General features: G+C 34.5%; 1 protein-coding gene across 1 annotated transcript; it reads left to right on the top strand.

Annotated features, from left to right (window-relative positions):
• The first annotated feature begins 13,852 nt into the window (after positions 1-13,852).
• Positions 13,853-18,972, top strand: LOC110448487. The gene is made up of 3 exons (XM_021494751.1): positions 13,853-13,921; positions 17,822-18,029; positions 18,586-18,972. Exons 1-3 carry the CDS (start codon positions 13,894-13,896, stop codon positions 18,917-18,919), a joined length of 570 nt encoding a protein of 189 aa, XP_021350426.1. The 5' UTR covers positions 13,853-13,893; the 3' UTR covers positions 18,920-18,972.
• The last annotated feature ends 1,034 nt before the right edge of the window (positions 18,973-20,006 follow it).

The following is a 20,006-nucleotide window of genomic DNA, read 5'->3' on the forward strand; positions in this document are numbered from 1 at the left end:
TCGTCACCTCTGGTTTGCCATTTCGTATGTAGCGTAACAGGCCTAAAGAAACAAATTGCAAGGAAATAGCAATGATGATCAGTTTCAAATGATAATTCCAAAGGGCTGCTGCCAAAAAAATGTACCTAAATATGAAAACTGTTGTTTTTTTCGGGCATGATTTTAGCTTTGATAAATCTTTTCTAAAAAGAAAATCATACCTTGCAGGACTTTTTATGTCAAAAAGATAATCTCCAAAAATGTTGTGAATGTATGAATGTACAATTTCAGCGTAATCAGACCAGGATTCGAACCCCGGACCTCATATTGTTATATTGTCTATCAACTTATCTATCTGGTCAATGGGAGTTTTTTGTCCGATCGCGTTAGTCATATCGAAAAAAAGAAAGGTAGGTTAGTGTTTATACGAAAACGAAAAGCTACAATTGAAACTCTAGTGTTGTGCCATCAGAGGGACAAGGATTCTTAAAATAGACGTTCGCATATACTAACAACAGAGGATAGAGACAATTGAATTATCGTTATGCAACGAGTTCATTATTTATATTAAGGTACATTTTAAGATAAGAGTGAATGATGTATGAAATATTACGGAAAAAAATACTTCTTCATATAAGTAAAGGATACGAGACAACCTTTTTATAAAAAAATACTATCAGGATGCAAAATATGCTTGATAAGGTTGTAAATGTTATGTCCATATATAAACTTTATTTATTTTACAACGATTATGAAACAAGTTATTTCAACTTATATTAATCACTCTTGTTGGACCGGATGTTCGCTCGTGTGGGGTCTTAGTGTGGGAGGAAACCGGAGTACCCGGAGAAAACCCTCGTGTTCGGGCAGGTGACCCCAACCTTTTCACGTCCGATCGGGGAAATCTTCGAGATCGGATATGTGTGAAACGATTCTAGGCATGAACAGAATTAATAGTGAAATTGAAAAAAGGAAACTAAACTTTCTACAGTGTCTAATTAGTAACTCGCCAAATAGTACAACAAAGGATATCTTCATTCGTAGACTCTTGAAATTCTTAGAACATGATGAATGGTCGAAGAAACCGGGTGGATTCGTGCTAGATATAGTTGACATTCTTCAAAAATACAAATTAACATCGTATATATATGTCAATATGCCGAAGATGGAAACTTTCCAGCAACGACGCGAGCTAGTGGAAATACATCGTGAAAGCAGCGATAGATATAAGCGAAAACACACTACTGAAAGCAAGAATGAACAGTGATTGTAATTTTAGTCGTTTTAAAAATATACATTTGACATGTAGTTTACCGTATAATTTGTTAAAGTTACAAAACACGGACAAGAAAGTAATATTATATATTTGCAAAATGATAACTTGCCCACGATTAGAACATAGTAAAATATGTAGCAAGTGCGGGAAACCCTTCCATGATGTAATCCGGCATTTCGTCACGGACTGTAATGTGATATTCATTTTAAGGGACACTTTCATGGACAAAGTAATAAACTACTATGGTGTTCAACCGTATCTGCTATTGTCTCAAATGGCAGAAGACGAATTTGTAGTAGCTCTATTCAAAGGAACCATAGACAATCATGATTTTGATAACAAAACTGTGTGCTGTGAATTCGCACAAGACAGTGCTTATTTCCTTTGGAAAGCAGCACAGATATATTTCAACGCTGCAGACCTAGTATAATGTAAACTTTACTAGATTGAATGTAAGGGTGAATACACCCTCCCGCAAAGAACAATGATACAGTGAACGATAACGAAATATGTATTAACCACAATTTGTATTTGTATTATACACTCTCATTTTTGAGGAATAAAAAATGTTGATGATGCTGTAGCATTTTGTCCATGATATTCCTCAATTGATCTGTTTGAACGGGAAAAATATCCGAAGGAAAAAGGGATCGTTTGACATATTGTATCGTATTAAAAGTTTACGGCTCATCGGGTAATGTTACTTTCTGAGATGGCAACCAGGAAATTCACACACGACTATTGAACCAATGACATTCATTAGTGGTTTTAGCATGACAACAGAAGCATTATTGTGTTTAATTCGCAGAAGTTTTGAGAGCTTTGATGTACAGGAAGTAAGACCAGTGACAGAGGAAATAAGAACAAAGAAGATCCCTTAATTAATATCCCCTCCATTGTATTACCTCTCAGTTACCTTCATACATAACACAAGTCATTTATTTTAAGCATGTTTATGATCGACTTTGAAGGGAGATTAATTATTGATTTGCTGTAATTGATTACATGTTATCAGAGTTAGAGCAAGAAGACATAGAATTGATTTATTGATTTGCCATAATTGATTACATGTTATCAGAGTTAAAGCAAGAAGACATAGAATTTCAGTATACAGTATTGACATATCCGCACTAACGTCAATACTGCTAGGGTAGGTGTCATTAGCTGGCTGGAACTGCGAAAGTTGCGTATTTGTGTTGTTTGGTTAAGAGGTGTGATTTCTATGTTCATTTCTTGGTGTTAATACCGAAGTATTTTTTTATTCTTACAGTACTTATACGAGTCTATTGTGATATGACAAATACGACTTCTGAAAACATTTTTTTCCCGCCAGAATCTTAATAACTTTAGAAATATGTTGTTTAGAAGTTATTCAATGATTAAGTATATGGCATAATTGATAGTCAATAACAATCATCTTGAAACTAAAATTTTATTTATATGCGTTTTGTGGATTTTATTCAACAGTTGAGACAATCGAACAGGTATTATACAGGGATAACAGGCAAGGAACTAAATAATGAACAATACCACAATTTTCCTGAAAACCGACAAGGTAAGTTATCCCTTGCAAAAACTGCATAAATATTTACCATCGAACGTGATTCTGCTTGGGTATGGTGACGTCACAATAAAAGAAAGAACTCTAAAACAGCAATCGTGTCTTTCCATTCGCGTATACGGTTTTAACTTATTCCAACCAAATGCAAGCAAACGTTCCCGTCAATCCTTATATAAAGAATTGTTTGTTTGAATGTTCACCTAAACGAAATCTGCAAGACGTAGGGATCTTTCTTGAAACTTATTTATGAAATATGCATTTTAAAGAAGATTTTCAAAATTTAATATCCCTCTAAATATTTTTTATTAGAATATGAACACTTTATATGGTTTCAACTATATATACCTTCCATCTTGTGTTTTAGATCTACACATGTTTTTGACACCTTATACATTGATTCTGATATTTGTTATCAAAGTATACCGTAATTGTCATTTTCAAAGTACGTTATTGTTGTAGACGTCTTCAGTGAACTAAATGTATTAGAGGTGCATTGCTTTCATATGCAGTAGTGTTGCGATTAGATTTGATTCAGATTTGTTTGAACGGCCTGACTAACCTGTTAAACTGAGGCATAGTTTATGGTGTTACATGGCTAGGTAGGTAGGGATTGGCCCAACCACCTGTCCCGCATCAACCCACACGTATTAATCTTTTAGTGCAGTAGCCTGTATATATTGGTATATTAACATTAACCTTTCTTATATAACTTTAGTGCATTTTATTTAGCTAACCTATATTTTATTCCATGTAGGCTTATATTTATTTTGCATGTTTTTTTTTTTTTTTTTTTAAGTTATACATATGTCTGTCGCAGAAATAGCTCTACCGAGCTAATGTTTGTATGTTTATAGTATGCGACGTTAAATAAATATTCTTGTATCTTGTATCTTGTATCAAAATCAACCGAAGGTAATAGTTAACAACAGTGCATTGTTTATTTGTTAGATGAACACTGGGAATGACAACCACACTACTGGAAACGAAGAGTTATCAATAAAAACGTACCTGCTGCTGATCATATTTATCCAAACATTGCTGTCGACAGTTGGAAATCTTATTATTTTTCTGATGACCATTACAATGCCAACACTGAGGAAAAAAACATTTGTATATTTCATTCTTTGTTTGAGTTTTAGTGACATGCTAATCGGATCTGCATCAATTGACCACTATTTCCAGAGCGATTTGGACGTTATACCATTGTGGCGATGTCTATTTGCAACCATTGTATCCTTGTCAGCAATTCTTATTTCATTGGCACAGACATTCTTAATTTGTCTAGAACGTACACTCCACGTCATACATTTCCCACAAACGTCATCATTATTGACTGACAAAAACCGAACTTTCACCTTTGTCGGGACGTGGGTGATATGCGCAGGGTATATTTGTGTGTTGGTATTAGTGTCGTATCGGGGTTGTCCTATTGAGAATATGACCGTTGAGGATTTTTTTATCCAGTGTCCCCTTGTTGCCATCGGATTTGCTGTTGTCTCTGTACCCATATATGTTTGTGTAATTATTCAATATACCTTCCTTCTTTATAAAATAAGAAAGTTAACAAAATCCGTGCAAAATGTAAATTTCATCCCCGAAAATCAAAATACAACTGCCATACAAAATGCAAGTTTGACACTTTTCAAGGACATATTCAAGACGTTGTCCGTTTTTGTTCTAATGTATATTGTATCGTACGGCCCATTTGTCACCATTTTTTCAATCCACCTTTTTCCTGGGAACGATAACAGAACATTTTTCGCTGTGTCAGTACTTCTCTTAAGCTTAAATGGTTTGTTTTCACCTTTGCTTTATATTTGGAGGTTCAAAGAGATGCGATGTTTGTTTGTGTGTTAATATGTTGATTTGATACCAAATACAAAACGAATCATATCATCTCAATGACAAAAAATAGAAATAGAAAATAAATAAATAAATATATAAATAAGACTTTTGGAACTCATCCCAAATCCCTTTTCTTAATTGTTTTTCTTTTATTGTTTCAGTACTCTGTGTTGGCTCAACATACCTATTATATGGTTGTTTGGTAGAAAGCGTAAAAATAATGATCAATATTTGATTTAAATATATAAATGAAGCTTCATTTTCATTTAAGGATCCGCGTATCACTGCTATAAATTCTTCCTAAGTATTGGACATATTTTGTCCAACACGTCTCTAGCTTTGCTACGTCGTTTTCTGGAAAGAAAACCATACCTTACTTAACTTTTATGAAAAAAAATAAAGATGAAATAAACAAAACATGATCAACATATCAGTGTTTTGAGTTGAAAAATATAACCGTTGATAGACTGGGATCCGAACCTCAGAACTTCATTTTGCGATATTATCTCTCTAACCAATTGAGCTACCTGGTCAACGGGCTTGTCCTGGCCCAACTGTTCTACATTTATATACAAACGGAAGTTAAAAGGAAGTTAATGCCTATACGAAAAACCACAGTGAAGTGGTACATGGGTCATTAAGCTGGGAGGAGACGTGCTAAATCATATGAAATTCCAACAAAATAGATTAGGAAGTAAAACAAGGTAGCAATCCGCTTTTATGTATTGCTGTGAATGATGACATGATTGCATTTTCCTTCTGACGTCAAAAGGATGTGGTCACACCTACTATCTACAACAGATTCTGTTGGGCACTTCGTGGTATGCGTAACTAATAATATATTTTGTAAATGAACAGGCCTACGAAATATGTACAGTCAAATTAAGATAGACCTTTTGTTTAGTTTTGTTTATTGTTTCTTTTTCGCTCTCTCCCGAAACTATGGTTCATGTTGACAGATATAGAGAAAATATACTTTTGAGACCAAGTCAAGTATACGACTGGATGGATTCCACGATCTATATACCCAATATGCAATTCCTATATTAACAAATAATAATAAATCCCATTTCCGCCTGATGGTACAAATAGCATATTGTTTCAAGTACATCTTAAACATTCATGTTGCTTATGGCAAACGGATTATAACGCGAACTTCAACTATTTGTAGTTGACATTAAGATTTGTTAAAATTGGCGATAAAAATTTGCAAGAAAAAGTAATTGTAAATAAAACAGGATTGAAAAAACATAAGGCACAACTTAATGATGCCACGTTTTAGGTTGAAATTAAATTGAAAATTATATCAGGTGCTACATGTTATGATTTATTTGATAGGTTTTATAATAATTCATAATTTTGGCGTTATACATGGGTTTGACAATAATTTGAAAAAGACATATAAAGAAATTGATTAGAACAACATGAAAAAGTGGACATTGGAATATGTAGTCGGTAAGTGAAGCGGCAAATAAAATAATCAACAACATTTCGATATTTTCGTGTATATAAACTGCATGTACAGGCAAACGCTATTCACTCTTAATCTAATGGTGGAAGTGTTTAAGTTAATCCATTGATTTTTTCCCAATAAATTCTGAACGATTTATAAAATCGTTAATTTTACTTTAATTCGCTAGTGGCTCCGGGAATATTACAAAAAGATAATGTAAATGCTTTGATTTGAATTTAAAATATTATTTCAGAAATTAGAGCTGCTAAAAATGTGTCTGTACGTCTTTGTCTCATTCGCAATTATTGTCAATTTATTATTCCTGGTTGCTGATAAGATTTTTTAAGTCACTCGAGTCACTACTGCGATCCTTTTTGTCAATTTCGGCCTTTGTACTCGTTCATTGTATAATATTTCGACTTAAGTTTTCTTCATAAACCGTCTACCGGATTTTGATGAACGTGACGGTAATCATCAGCCTGTGGTCGGGGTCATTGTTGGTTCTTTGGAGGAAAACTCTTCATTTCCTTTTAAAATTACTTTCAAATGTTAATGACATTTCAGAATGAGTAACAGAGATATAAGATGTACCAGAGCGATAAACTTCAAAATTGCATATCCTGCGAAACTCTGTCAATATTTGAAATTTTCATAAGATTATTCACAGATGAAGAGGATCAGAATCTTTACAGAAATGACTTACATCCAAGAGACAAACTTTAAAAACAAACCTTTGCTAAGCTTGCTTAGAGATTTCCATGGCCATTCTTCTATTAAATATTCAATAGACGACGCGGGTGAAAAATACCGGGAGCTAAGGGATAGGGTCATAAGGGGTCATATTGTTTTAGGAACAACACTGCATGAAGTGATCTATAGAGAGAGAGAGAGAGAGAGAGAGAGAGAGAGAGAGAGAGAGAGAGAGAATTAGCAGTATGTGTATCCTTTTGTTATCAATGTTGTGTCCGTTTACAGCGATGACTCGACGAGGACATGACAGTGTGTAGGATCTACACATCAAATTAATTAACGGCGTGCCTCTAATGTAGTTTCCAGTGGTTCACACACACACGATTTATCTGCCTACTAATCAGATCAAAGGTTTAATAATGTCTAGTATTGCTGAAATATAACTTTTGTGATAATTATAGGACCAAAGCATTTTCACAGACAACATCATTCAGACAAAATCAATATTGTTACTGCCCATACATCGACCATTTCATACAAAATATATAATATATTTCAAAATTGCAAGACAATCCCCCCCACCCCCCTTTCTCAAGACAGACACACGAACACTTACATATCAAAACTAATAACTGAGATAAAAAGTCACTAAGAAACAATACTACAAAATAAAATACATAATCAAAATAACAATTATAACTTATGAAACATGCTGATGTTATCGAATGTTAATTATGGTAAACAAATCATCTTGCAGACGTGAGTTCAAGTGAATAATAGCAAAGAAATGTGAATAAAGGAAGTGAGAAAATCTATTAGCGTAGCTGCTCGCGTAAGCACGGCGTGAAAAAACCCAACCAATATATATTTAATTAGTAGATATAATTAAGAAAAGAAAAAAATCAACGACAAGTTGATTCTTTTTATGCAAAAAAATCAACGACACGTCCAAAGCACTTTCATCTCTTTAAAATGGGACTTTTATGCACGTGGAGTATACAACTAATGTTATAGATTCACGCATTACTTTTATTTACATTTTTGCAATAAATTCACTTGCGTTCACGTTTGACTTCTTTTATATGCTTTCGGCTACAAGCTGGTCGAAGGGCTATGCGATAATGTCGTCATATTACATAGGTGATGACTGGTTTCGGTGTTATGTATTTTATGTTTTATTTTTATTTCTTATTGACCTTTTATCTCTTTGTTATATGTTGTGATATGAAATTGTTCATGTTTTTGTCTTAGGAAAGAGGCGAATTGCCTCGAACATTTCAGAAATTCTTTTATCTACACAATCGTTGTTACTTCTTTGTTTATATATCTATGATAGGTAATACGCATTCAACGCACATTTTTTTGTTCAGATCCAGTGACCATATTGGATCATGCAGTCGTTATTACTTATAAGTCCGATATCTATTTATTCAAGATATAAACTTCCTGTCCAAATTGTACTTTGTCTATTTATCCATTGCTAAAAGGACAATTTCAGTGAATATTTAGTCAAGTAATAGTTACTTTTCTTGTTAAATAGCAAAAGACTTGAAACTTTATGAGTATATCAAATTAATTTTTACTTCATTTTCTTCTTTATGATATATCGTAAATGATAGCAAGCCAATGTTAATTTTCCTGTGATAATGTTTTTTTCTCTCCTACAGAAAATAAAAAATAAAATACGCCTTTGGTATATCACGTCCTCGTCGGATTATTGATTCTTATCAGTCATCATATTTAAAGTTTCGAGGACCGTTGCTAATTGATTTACATAAATTGATATTTTCGTCTTCAGCTATAGAACGTCGGTATCCAACCTATACACTATTTGCAATTAAACAATGTCGTTTAATTAAACTTTGAATTTTTCTTTATTTACCACACAAATCAACAAGTGACATACGGCTCTGATAATGAAATAATAGCCAACTGTTTTGTTAAGAAATCAAGGGCACATTTTATTAACAAATATATCACCAGTAAGAATAACAAAATATTGAATTCATTCGATTAGTATGGGATTTCCTCAATACCAGGTATGCCTTCGACCATTCCTAGACTAATATTTTGTATAGCATTCCTTCGTTTTGATCACTGCTACATTTCTGTTAGGTGTGCTAGGATTAAGTAATTTGTAGAACGATTTGTTAAATGAGTACAAATTACTTTGCCAAGCATTCCAAAAGTCCAACATATTTGTCGGCATGTTTTTTGTCATCTTTTTATTATGTGACCCAAAAGTTTTTGATGTGAGTAATATTTTCCCGACATAGTTATTTTTTAAATCTACTTTGTTCTTAATAATTTTAAGCTCATCGATATATTACTCTTTAGATAACACCAATCATTCGGAAATCATATTAAATCATTTCAAATGTTTTCTTTGGTATCACACTTAGTTTACTAAAACATACCCCTAACAGCTCCCAGGAGAATGCTTTTGAATAACGATAGCCGTTTCTTCGTTGATGTTTCCAGACAGTTATATCGGTTTAGAACACTTTCATAAAACTTCTGTTTATCTGCTAATACTGGCTTAAAGTATTTTTCAAATTCGGTAAATCGATAAAATAAATTAAATAACAGCGCTTTTTTGTTTTTACCGAAAAAAAACCCCAAACTTTATTCAAATTATACGTAATTGTCATTTTAGCTGAGAAAGTTTATTAATTCGTAACGGAACATTACATACATTGATCAATTTAATCATAACTGACACCTTTTCAAACTAAATTAATGTTGAATGCATTGTTTTAGTGTATGTTTTATTTAACAGATATGTGCTCTTAATTTCTGAACAAAAAAAGGTTATGTTAAGTTCTAATCGGAGCTGTACCTTACACATGGGTCAAACGTAACACCTTTAACTTATTAACTTTTTCTGATTTGTTGTTCACTGGTCTTTGAATAAGCAGAGTCAACTTACACTATATCAGATATTCAAATGCACGCATTTATTTCCTTGATCATTTCCCATACAGGCTGATTAGACCGAAACCGGAAAAATATTACTGCGCATGCCGTCGAACATTTTGCAATAAATGCTGCCATATATGGTATGGATATACATGAGTTGTTTTGCATAAAACGAATTCAGCGCACGTCTGTCAATCAATGTGCAGAACATGCTACCATATATGGCATTACCATGTTGTAACTTTTTACGCAGTTTTTTTTTAGTAAAAAACAATTTAGAGCATTTCAATAGAAACAAAATTAACAAAAAATGGCATTCTTTTTAAAAAAATGTTTGTCAATTTAAAACAAACGTTTTATTTATTATTAAAGACAATGTCTCACCTATTAGCTAACTCAAATTTAGTAAACTGACAAAAGGACTGAGTTGTACTCATACAACTGTCGTAGAATGGGTCCAGATTGGCATTAACCGCTATCGACTGCTTTGCTGTTTATCTGGTTATGCTCAGTGACTACACATGTTTACAGTTTGCATAATTTCTTGTTAATACGTGCCAAAAACATCTCGGTATCTATATTTTCTCAAACAAAAATGAATTGAAGATATAAAATTTATTTTCAGTAAAACGCTCAAAATAACTTGGTCTTGGAAGAAAACTCAAATTTTATATTGACTGGAGGACTCTTCAAACTATTTATTTCACTTTTTACGTCGCGTGTTAGAATATAGTATTTTGAAATGGGTTGAATGTACCACACAGCTATAGTAAGACAACCCGAGGCATTTGCAATTGTAATTGGGGCATCTTCATTACCTAGTCGTGACAAACGTATTATTAAAAACATTAATTTAAAAATACAAAATTAAAAAAGTTCACAAAATCTTGTTCATTGTTACATCCTCAACACTCAAGGGATTACGGTCATTTATGCTTTCTGCACTCTTAGAATATGTTAAAGCTAATTTGAAGTGACGCGGTTAATACTCTGATTGGTATTAGATAAAAAAAAAACAAAAAAAAAACCACCTGACCTATCGCTAGGACGATACCTGTCCTTTGTTCAAAGCCAGTAAAAGTTATCGTTACGCGGTCGGGGGATTCTTATGATGTACTTCAAAGGATCAAATTAGACTTGTTGTCTTATCCACAAGGTGGCGCACACTGAGCCTTCAGTTTTGTTATGGCAGATTCCAGGTGTGCAGAGAAAGTAAGTGAGTGTAACCCTTGGACATGGTCAGTGCCCCTCCTATCTAACTAACTGCCGAATCCGATTTCTTGCTCTCCTTTTATGATCTATGGAATACAAATGATAAAATAAAGCAGGATTCGTGGCTAAGAAAGTCCCTGAATCCAACAGTCACCTTGTTCGATTTTATTTTGAATCGTACTGTAGAAGTAGATTCAGACAAATTCATCACGTGCATGATCAAATTTTGTTCGCATGTATCATTTCATGATCAAATTTTGTTCGCATGTATCATTTTCATAAAAGAAAATTATTAATATGCTCTGTGCTGAAATTACCGAAAACCTCCTGCTGCTGTCTAAGCTACCAACAAATACGGAGTAAAATGTTTAAGAAACCTCCTCGTTTATCTTCTTATCAAAAGTACCTCTTGATACATTTTACAATGCTTTCCTCGATATCCAGGGGTTACGCTCACTTTCGCTCTCTGTACTCCCGGACTATTCATAGCAAAATTGAAAGCTCAGTGTGGGTCACCTTGTCGATGAGACAAGAATACTAGTTGGATCCTTTGATGTACATTTAAAGAATTTCGAGTTCGCGTAACGGTAAAACTTACTAGCTTTGAAGTTGACGTCGTATCTCTGTAATCACAAACACACAGGTATCAGCCTAGGGATTGGTCAGGTGCTTTTACTTGAGACCAATTAAATAGCTAGCCACGTGCCTTCAATTTTGCTATAACATATTTCAGAGGTTCAGAGAGCGTAAGTGACCTTAACCCCTGGAGTATGGAGGATGCCATATAATCGGTACTGCAGAAATTGACAAAAGATTAAAACAAAATGAAATTTATTAATTTTATTCATACCAAACTACAGCCATTTATTTAATCAGCACATTGCGAACAAATGACAAAGCCAAATTACATGTTTATGTTTATGAAATAAGGAAATATATCTGTTCAGTAGTACAGACATATAACAACCGGAAAGACAGAAAATATAACAATAGTATGAATCAAAACATTCTTCCGTTTGATGTATTGTATCTGAATGACCGGAAGAATGTATCGATAAGATATCTATAAACAATTGTTCAGCTTATCGGAAAACAACAACAATATTTCCATTGTTCAAACGCGACATTCCGTCTGTGTTATGGACACTAATGCGTATTTATGAATGATCGGAAATGATGCATAATATTGTAACACATTGTTCATTTTAATTAGTTAAAAAGATATTATTTTTCCAAACCGCGTTTTTTTGTCAGTGTTGCCGGTCCTTTCATAGTAGGTTTTTGTACAGTGATAGCCTAATATAACACAGTATATGGTATCTAATACATTGTAGACTTTTTAGATGCAAACAGCAAAGCTGTATATTTGGTTCATACCCATTTCGGTAGTCTAGTGGTAGGACGCCGGGCTCGTGACCGAATGGTCGTGGGTTCGAATCCCGTCATCGCGCTGAGTTGCATCCTTGAACAAGATACTTTACTCCGTTTGCTCCAGTCTACTCAGCTGTAAATGAGTACGTGGTTGGTCAGAATTGGAATTGTTGAATGCTGGTTTAATCAGAATCAACTCACATTATCTATTTCCTTTAGCAGTACCTATAAAGGATGATCTGTCAGAAGACAACAAAATTACAGCGCAAGCCCGTCAATCATTTTGCAATAAATTCTATCATATATGGTATTGACATACTGATTTTTGGAATTAATGACAAAAACATATGGTCGCAGGTTCAAGGTCTACTTGGGGAAGTGTTTGGGTTCTCTGGGTACTCCGGTTGTCATCCACCACCAAAACCTGGCATGTCTTAAATGACATTCGTTGTTACGAGGCCGCTAAGCTCGATATTTGTACTGAATATAAATGGATAAGACATATGCATTACCCATGTACTTTATCACATTTGCCTCATCTACCGGATTTTTTCTATCATGCTGCCTCCTCAATATTTCTGGCTGGTGACATTTTAGAAAAAGAAGAAAACTTTATCTATGATTAGGACATATAAGATTTCAATAAAGCTACCTTTCAAACCAGAGAGTACAGTCACACTATAATTACCTTAATTACTGTTTTTGAATTGCATTTTACCGAGCATGTCGGCCATAATAAAAGTTTGTAAATAAGGAATAAGAAACAACTGTATACACTTTAATTATATTACAACATTTTCATCCAAGATCAAAGATATCAGCATAAGGAGGCCCGAGTTGGCCAAGCGGGTTAAGGCGTCTGACCGTCTCCGATTCCTAGCCATCTATCAATGGGTCACGCATTCAAGGCCTACGTAGGGCAGTCGGTAGGTACTGAACGCAGGTCGGTGGTTTTTCTATTGGTTCTCCGGCTTTCCTCAAACACGGCTCGTCCTTAAATGACCATAGCTGTTAAAAGGACGTAAAGCGCGAACAAACCACCACCAATCCCTCACCATAAGGACTGTGTTGTTTGTAATTTGGATCATATATTCCCAGGGCACTTTAATCATGAAAGCGAATGACAGCATAATTAACATAGCAATTAAGCAATTAAGAAAGAGAGAAGTTAACACTGGGCCAATATAGTAAATTTTACCAGTGAATGGCGAAAATTTGACTTAGCGAAAGTTTCCATATGTACCGAATTTTCAAGAGTAATTCTATTAATTTTATTTTTTCTAGCAGATTTTTAATCACAGAAATGTGATTCGTATTTTTTTTGAGGATTTTATTTTATAGTTGAAGACTACATCTAGCGCACATTTTAGAAATGAATACGGAAAAAGATCACCAGAATAAAAAAACTTCCTTATTCAAACTCCGCCCCGATTGTGCCAAATATGTTCATAACAGTGGTCCTTGATGCAGAATGATCCAATAGGCGTTCAATAAGCTTGCTAGTTTTATCGAGGTACTCTATAAATGTTAAGTCAGGATTGTTGCGATTTAGTCAAGCCACTCGACGATAACCTCATCACATGCAAAATGGACAGCTCAAAGGTTTTGACCACAGGTAAATACATTTTCAATGTTTTTGCATAACTGATGAGTCCTAATCGGACGAAACAGCTGTATAGTGCAGTCACTTCTGCTTTTACAGAGTAATGATACCGCTGATATGAACATTATATATGAGTTGGATGTAACGTGAATTCTATTTTTTCTTTAATTTGTTGTTCAATTTAACGAATCAATTTTTATGATTTCACAAGTGTTTATTTATTTTCATAAATCAACTTATAAAAGTCATCGATCTATTTATCTTGAGTTTTCTTCCACAATCCGTCTTTTTTCTAGTGTATTTCTTCGTTTACAGAATGATGAGTTGTAATGCGTTAAACGAATTCAGCGCATGCCTGTCAATCACTGTGCGAAACATGCTACCATATATGGCATTAATATGTTGTAACTTTTTATGCAGTTTTTCTGACTAAATAAAAATTAGGAGCATTTCGTTAGAAACAAAATTGACAAAAAATGAAGTCCTTTTTTAAAATGTTTGTCAATTTAAAAGAAACGGGTTATTGATTATTAAAGACAATGTCTCAGCTATAAGCTAACTTAAATTTGGTAAACTGACAAAAGGACTGAGTTGTACTCATACAACTGTCGTAGAATGGGTCCAGATTAGCATTAACCGCTATCGACTGCTTTGCTGTTTATCTGGTTATACTCAGTGACTACACATGTTTACAGTTTGCATGATTTCTTGTTAATACGTGCCAAAAACATCTCGGTATCTATATTTTCGCAAACGAAAATGAATTGAATATATAAAATTTATTATCAGTAAAACGCTCAAAATAACTTGGTCGTAGAAGAAAACTCAAATTTTATATTGACTGGAGGACTCTTCAAACTATTTATTTCACTTTTTAAGTCGCGTGTTAGAATATAGTATTTTGAAATGGGTTGAATGTACCACACACCTATAGTAAGGCAACCCGAAGCATCTGCAATTGTAATTGGGGCATCTTCATTACCTAGTCGTGACAAACGTATTATTAAAAACATATTAATTTAAAAATACAAAATTAAAAAATGTCACAAAATCTTGTTCATTGTTACATCCCCAACACTCAAGGGATTACGTTCATTTACGCTTTCTGCACTCTTAGAATATGTTAAAGCTAATTTGAAGTGACGCGGTTAATACTCTAATTGGTGTTAGATAAAAAAAACAACACCTGACCTATCGCTAGGACGATACCTGTCCTTTGTTCAAAGCCAGTAAAAGTTATCGTTACGCGGTCTTGATATACTAGTTGGATCCTTTGATGTACATTTAAAGAATTTCGAGGTCGCGTAACGGTAAAACTTACTAGCTTTGAAGTTGACGTCGCATCTCTGTAATCAACAACACACAGGTATCAGCCTAGGGATTGGTCAGGTGCTTTTGATTGAGACCAATCTAATAGCTAGCCACGTGCCTTCAATTTTGCTATGACACATTTCAGAGGTGCAGAGAGCGTAAGTGACCTTAACCCCTGGAGTATCGAGGATGCCATACCATTGGTACTGCTGAAATTGACAAAAGACTAAAACAAAATGAAATTTATTTTTATTCATAACAAACAACAGCCATGTATTTAATCAGCAACAAATGACAAAGCCAAATGACATGTATATGTTTATGAAATAAGGAAATGTATCTGTTCAGTAGTACATACATGTAACAACCGGAAAAAACCAGACAAAATTTCCGTTTTATGTATTGTATCTGAATGTATATTAACAATTGTTCAGCTTATCGGAAAAAAACGACAATATTTCCATTGTTAAAACGCGAAATTCCGTCCGTGTTATGGACACTCATGTGTATCTGTGAATGATCGGAAATGATGCATAATGAAGAGCTGTTGAAACACTTTGTTCATTTAATTAGTTAAAAGGAATATATCTATTTTATTAACCACGCATTTTGTCAGTGTTGCTGGATTTTTGTACAATGATAGCCTAATATAATACAGTATATGGTATCTTATACATTGTAGACTTTTTAGATGCAAACAGCAAAGCTGTATATTTGGTTCATAAACATTCACGATAGTCTAGTGGTAGGACGCCGGGCTCGTGACCGAATGGTCGCGGGTTCGAATCCCGTCATGGCGCTGTGTTGTATCTCTGAACAAGATACTTTAATTCGTTTATTCCAGTCTACTCAGCTGTTTATAAGTACATGTTTGTGCAAAGCTGGAATTATTGAATGCTGGCTGTGAGCGCCTAAATGACGTCACCGGCTGTATGCTCCCCGTGAAGTTGAGAAAGATATTGGTTGCTTGCAACTGATAATTATTTGTAATCCGCTTTGAGACCTAGAGTGTGAATAAAGCAGTATGTAAGAACCTCAAACTATAATCATATCAAATTGTTCACATTAAATCTATTTAAACGGTACTTGAGGATATCTGTCCCACTATTGACAAACACTAGATTCTACTGTCGTTTTTTGCTCATAGAATAATTAAACATCCCCTTAAATTCGTTTTGTATATAACTGTGTCAGGGTATGATCGTTAACCAGGTAGCTAAGCTAGTTAGAATGAAAGTGCAAGGACCGGATGGCCTGGGTTCGAATCCCGGTCAATCCCTGTTAAATTCTTTACACCAAAAACAGGTTATTGATCCTTTTTTCTTATTTCATGTTAATCATTGCTTTTCTTAGAGTTCTGCAAGAATTCGCTTTTGATAGTTTTTTTTAGCAGTACTATAGGTATCCTTTATTTAAGGAGCCAATGCATGTTTTACCTCGGCTTTGTGCACATGTTTCGCTGACGGGAAGCTGGGCTCCTATACTAATACACTATAATAAGTAACATAAATAACTAAATTTGAATGGTGAAAATTAGAAGAATTTTTTTTTGACATCTCTGCGTGGTGTATGTAGTCTGTGTCAAGGCTTGGAAAGGTATGTGTAGACTACATAGATGTTGGCTTGTATATGTACACTGCACTTTGGCTGTAGACTTGTAGCGTGTGTCTGTATAAGACAGCAACTATTGTGGGAAACGTTTACAGAATGAGATATTTGTCTTAGTGCACTCTACTTTATGAAACCAGTGTGTCACCAATAACAGTATTTTGGATCTTTTTATTCTTTCGCCTTCCTACTACCTTGCTTGGCAACAGCTCCCTTTTTGGCCTTTGTGCGAAACGTCCGCCTATGGGGAAGACAACGTGTTCTGTTCCCAGGCTTAAATATACAATATCCTTTAAAATGGTAGTTGTTATATTCAGTATTTGAGGTAACATAAACAACTGGTTTGCCCATTGCCAGTATTAAGTGACAGGGTGTAATAATGTGCTGGGTGATTTCGGCAAGGCATTTTAGTGAGCTGGCTCTACAACGTCGGCATCAGATCCACATTATTGCATAGATGCATACGGTATCCAACATACATTACACACATCGAGGCACGTCGTCACTAAATGACCTTCGCTGTAAATATCACGATAAACGCTATGAAATAAAAACGAAAACAAAAAGCAAATAAACAAAAACAAATACGTTAGGTCTGGTAGGCTTAGCAGGAATATTAAAATTTGTAGCAGGTGCTGATTTAAAAATCTTTATCCCACTGTGTTTTTTGTGTATACGGTTATGTCCCCCTTTATTTCGTTTTGGTAGCAATATTGGGGCCATAACCCTTCCGTTTACCACGTAGTTCAATCTTATGTCCAGAGTCTAGTCCCGTTGAAATTTCACAATCAGATCAATACTTTTAATTATTTTTATGTTTATTTCATCTCATAAAGATCCCGCAAGGTATTGTTTTCTTTTCAAAATGATTTACCGAAGCTATAGTCATGCCGACTTAGGGTTAGGGTTAGGGTTAGGGTTAGTTTCAGGCTTCGGAATCTTGTCGGGGATCCTTTTTGCACATTATATATGGTTGATGCGTTATCATTACAGTTTGTGTGCTGGCCATTATAATGGGTTCTGTGACTAGTCAGTCCTGTACCGAGACATACCCTTGTTTCACCAAATTGGGCACCTTTGTCGACGGTTTCAACGATTTGAAATCAGTTCTCAAATCTGGAAAAAAGGCTGATGTGGGTGGCAATGTTTTGGATGACGTCAAGGACATACTCCCTGGTAACACTTTGGATGAACTTTCTAGGTAAGCACTTTTATGTATATTTTATATCTACAATGGTATGAAACATAGTTACATAGAAACATATATCATTATCTTTGTTTGAATTTGAGAGTATAGGTTAAGTCTTCCATTTACAAATGGGAAGACTATTTTGTGTGTGGTGCAAATGTGGACTTCTCTTCTGATTCATTATTGATCGTGTTCACTAGTGTGATAGGTTAAGAGTGTTCACCAGTGTGATAGGTTAAGAGTTAAATTAACTATTGTTTCACTGACATTCGTTGAATTAACTCTTGTTTCTCCGAAATTCATTACATTGAGGGTTGTTTATCCGATATTCATCAATGCACGTTTTGTTCACAAATTAAAGTTTAAGGAGAAAGACTAAAATCCGGTGACTTTTCTATATACTAAATTGGTTATAATAGTTTTTTTTATTCGTGTGATATTTTTACATAGCTCGATGTTTAGTCTTGTTATTAAAAACGTTTGTTCATATTCCTTATCCCACTATTGATATTGCACCACTAAGTGGCCATTGGTCCTTTTAACGATGCCATCTTAACTTTGTTTACAGCCGGATGGAACAATTCACCTCCTGCATTTTTGACGTCTTTAAAAGTTGTGGCAACGAGACTACAAGTTTGATAAAATCCATCAGGAAACAAATCCAGTCAGCACCTCCTCCCCAAAATAGTTCCGGACATCTCCAAAAGGAGCCCGGATCTCTCCAAACGGTGTACGCACATTCCCTCGCAGGAGCCGTAGATACGGTCAATGATGTCGTAGATGGATTAGGGAATGGCTATGAATACAACTATTCGAGCGGATGTGTGAAATTAGAGTCTTGGCCGTTGCTCGGAGTCATTGCCGTTCTGATCTCATCTGGTTTAAAACAAATTCAACAATGAGCCAAAATGACCGAACGGTCTGTCAACATACGTTACGCAGTCGTTTTCGCATGCATATATAATATATATACATATATAACAACATATTAGATAAGTAGTCATCCAATATATTCGCGGCCTAGCGATAGTTTAGTGTCTTGAAACCCGATATGTTTTATTTTGTCAAATTTAAGGATTCCCGTCCCACTGCTATATGCGTTTTCTTATTTACAGTAGCCTTCCCTTAATTCCATTTTGGATATAGTTGTAGTTAAGTTGGGCCGGGACTCCTTCGTTGACTACATAGCTCAGTTGGTTAGTAATCAAATTTGAAGTCTAGGTTCGAGTCCCTGGATAGCCCCTCTTATTTTTGACACACTCAGAAGACTGCTGGTGATTAAAATTAGTTTATTCCGTCTCTAGTACATTTTTTAATACTTTAATCAAAAGTTCCCTAATATATTATGATCTTTTTCGGAAATAACATTAAAGCTATTGTCATACTGAAAGAACCAAATACAGTGGTGTACGGGACCCTTAACGACAGTTTATCATTGTCTTAACACTCAGTTTGTGTGTGAAATATTGATAAGCACTTGACTTATACAGTTGATATTTGTACATAAATTTCAATGAATCTTTTATTAACAAAAAATATTGAAATGAAAAAACAAAAATATTTACTTTATACTTTACATAGAAAATAGCTATACGAAGCACATTTTGCCGACCGTATGCGACTGTATGATAACCCACTATCGTGAAAGACCGACCAAAACCCTTGCTTTCTTTACAAACAGACAGAGTGATCGACACTGCAAAGGTTTTCATAAACTATAAGTCATCTTATGATGAAATAATGCTTCTAAGATATAAATATTAACGTCAATGGACTCAAAATGGGACAGAAAAAGATTAAAAATTTTAATATAAGTGCATATCAATTTTATTGGCTCCTGATTATGGTCACAAGTAAAGATAAATTTTGAAATAATTACGAAAACATGAATTTATTCAGTTACGTGCCATGCAACGCGTTCAGTTTGGATATCTTTTCAGAAACCGATTGTTTTCTAAATAAATACTAGTGGTTTGGAGAAGATCTATA

Source organism: Mizuhopecten yessoensis, unplaced genomic scaffold (assembly GCF_002113885.1).
Source record: "Mizuhopecten yessoensis strain PY_sf001 unplaced genomic scaffold, ASM211388v2 scaffold4083, whole genome shotgun sequence".
Classification (NCBI taxonomy): Eukaryota; Metazoa; Mollusca; class Bivalvia; order Pectinida; family Pectinidae; genus Mizuhopecten; species Mizuhopecten yessoensis.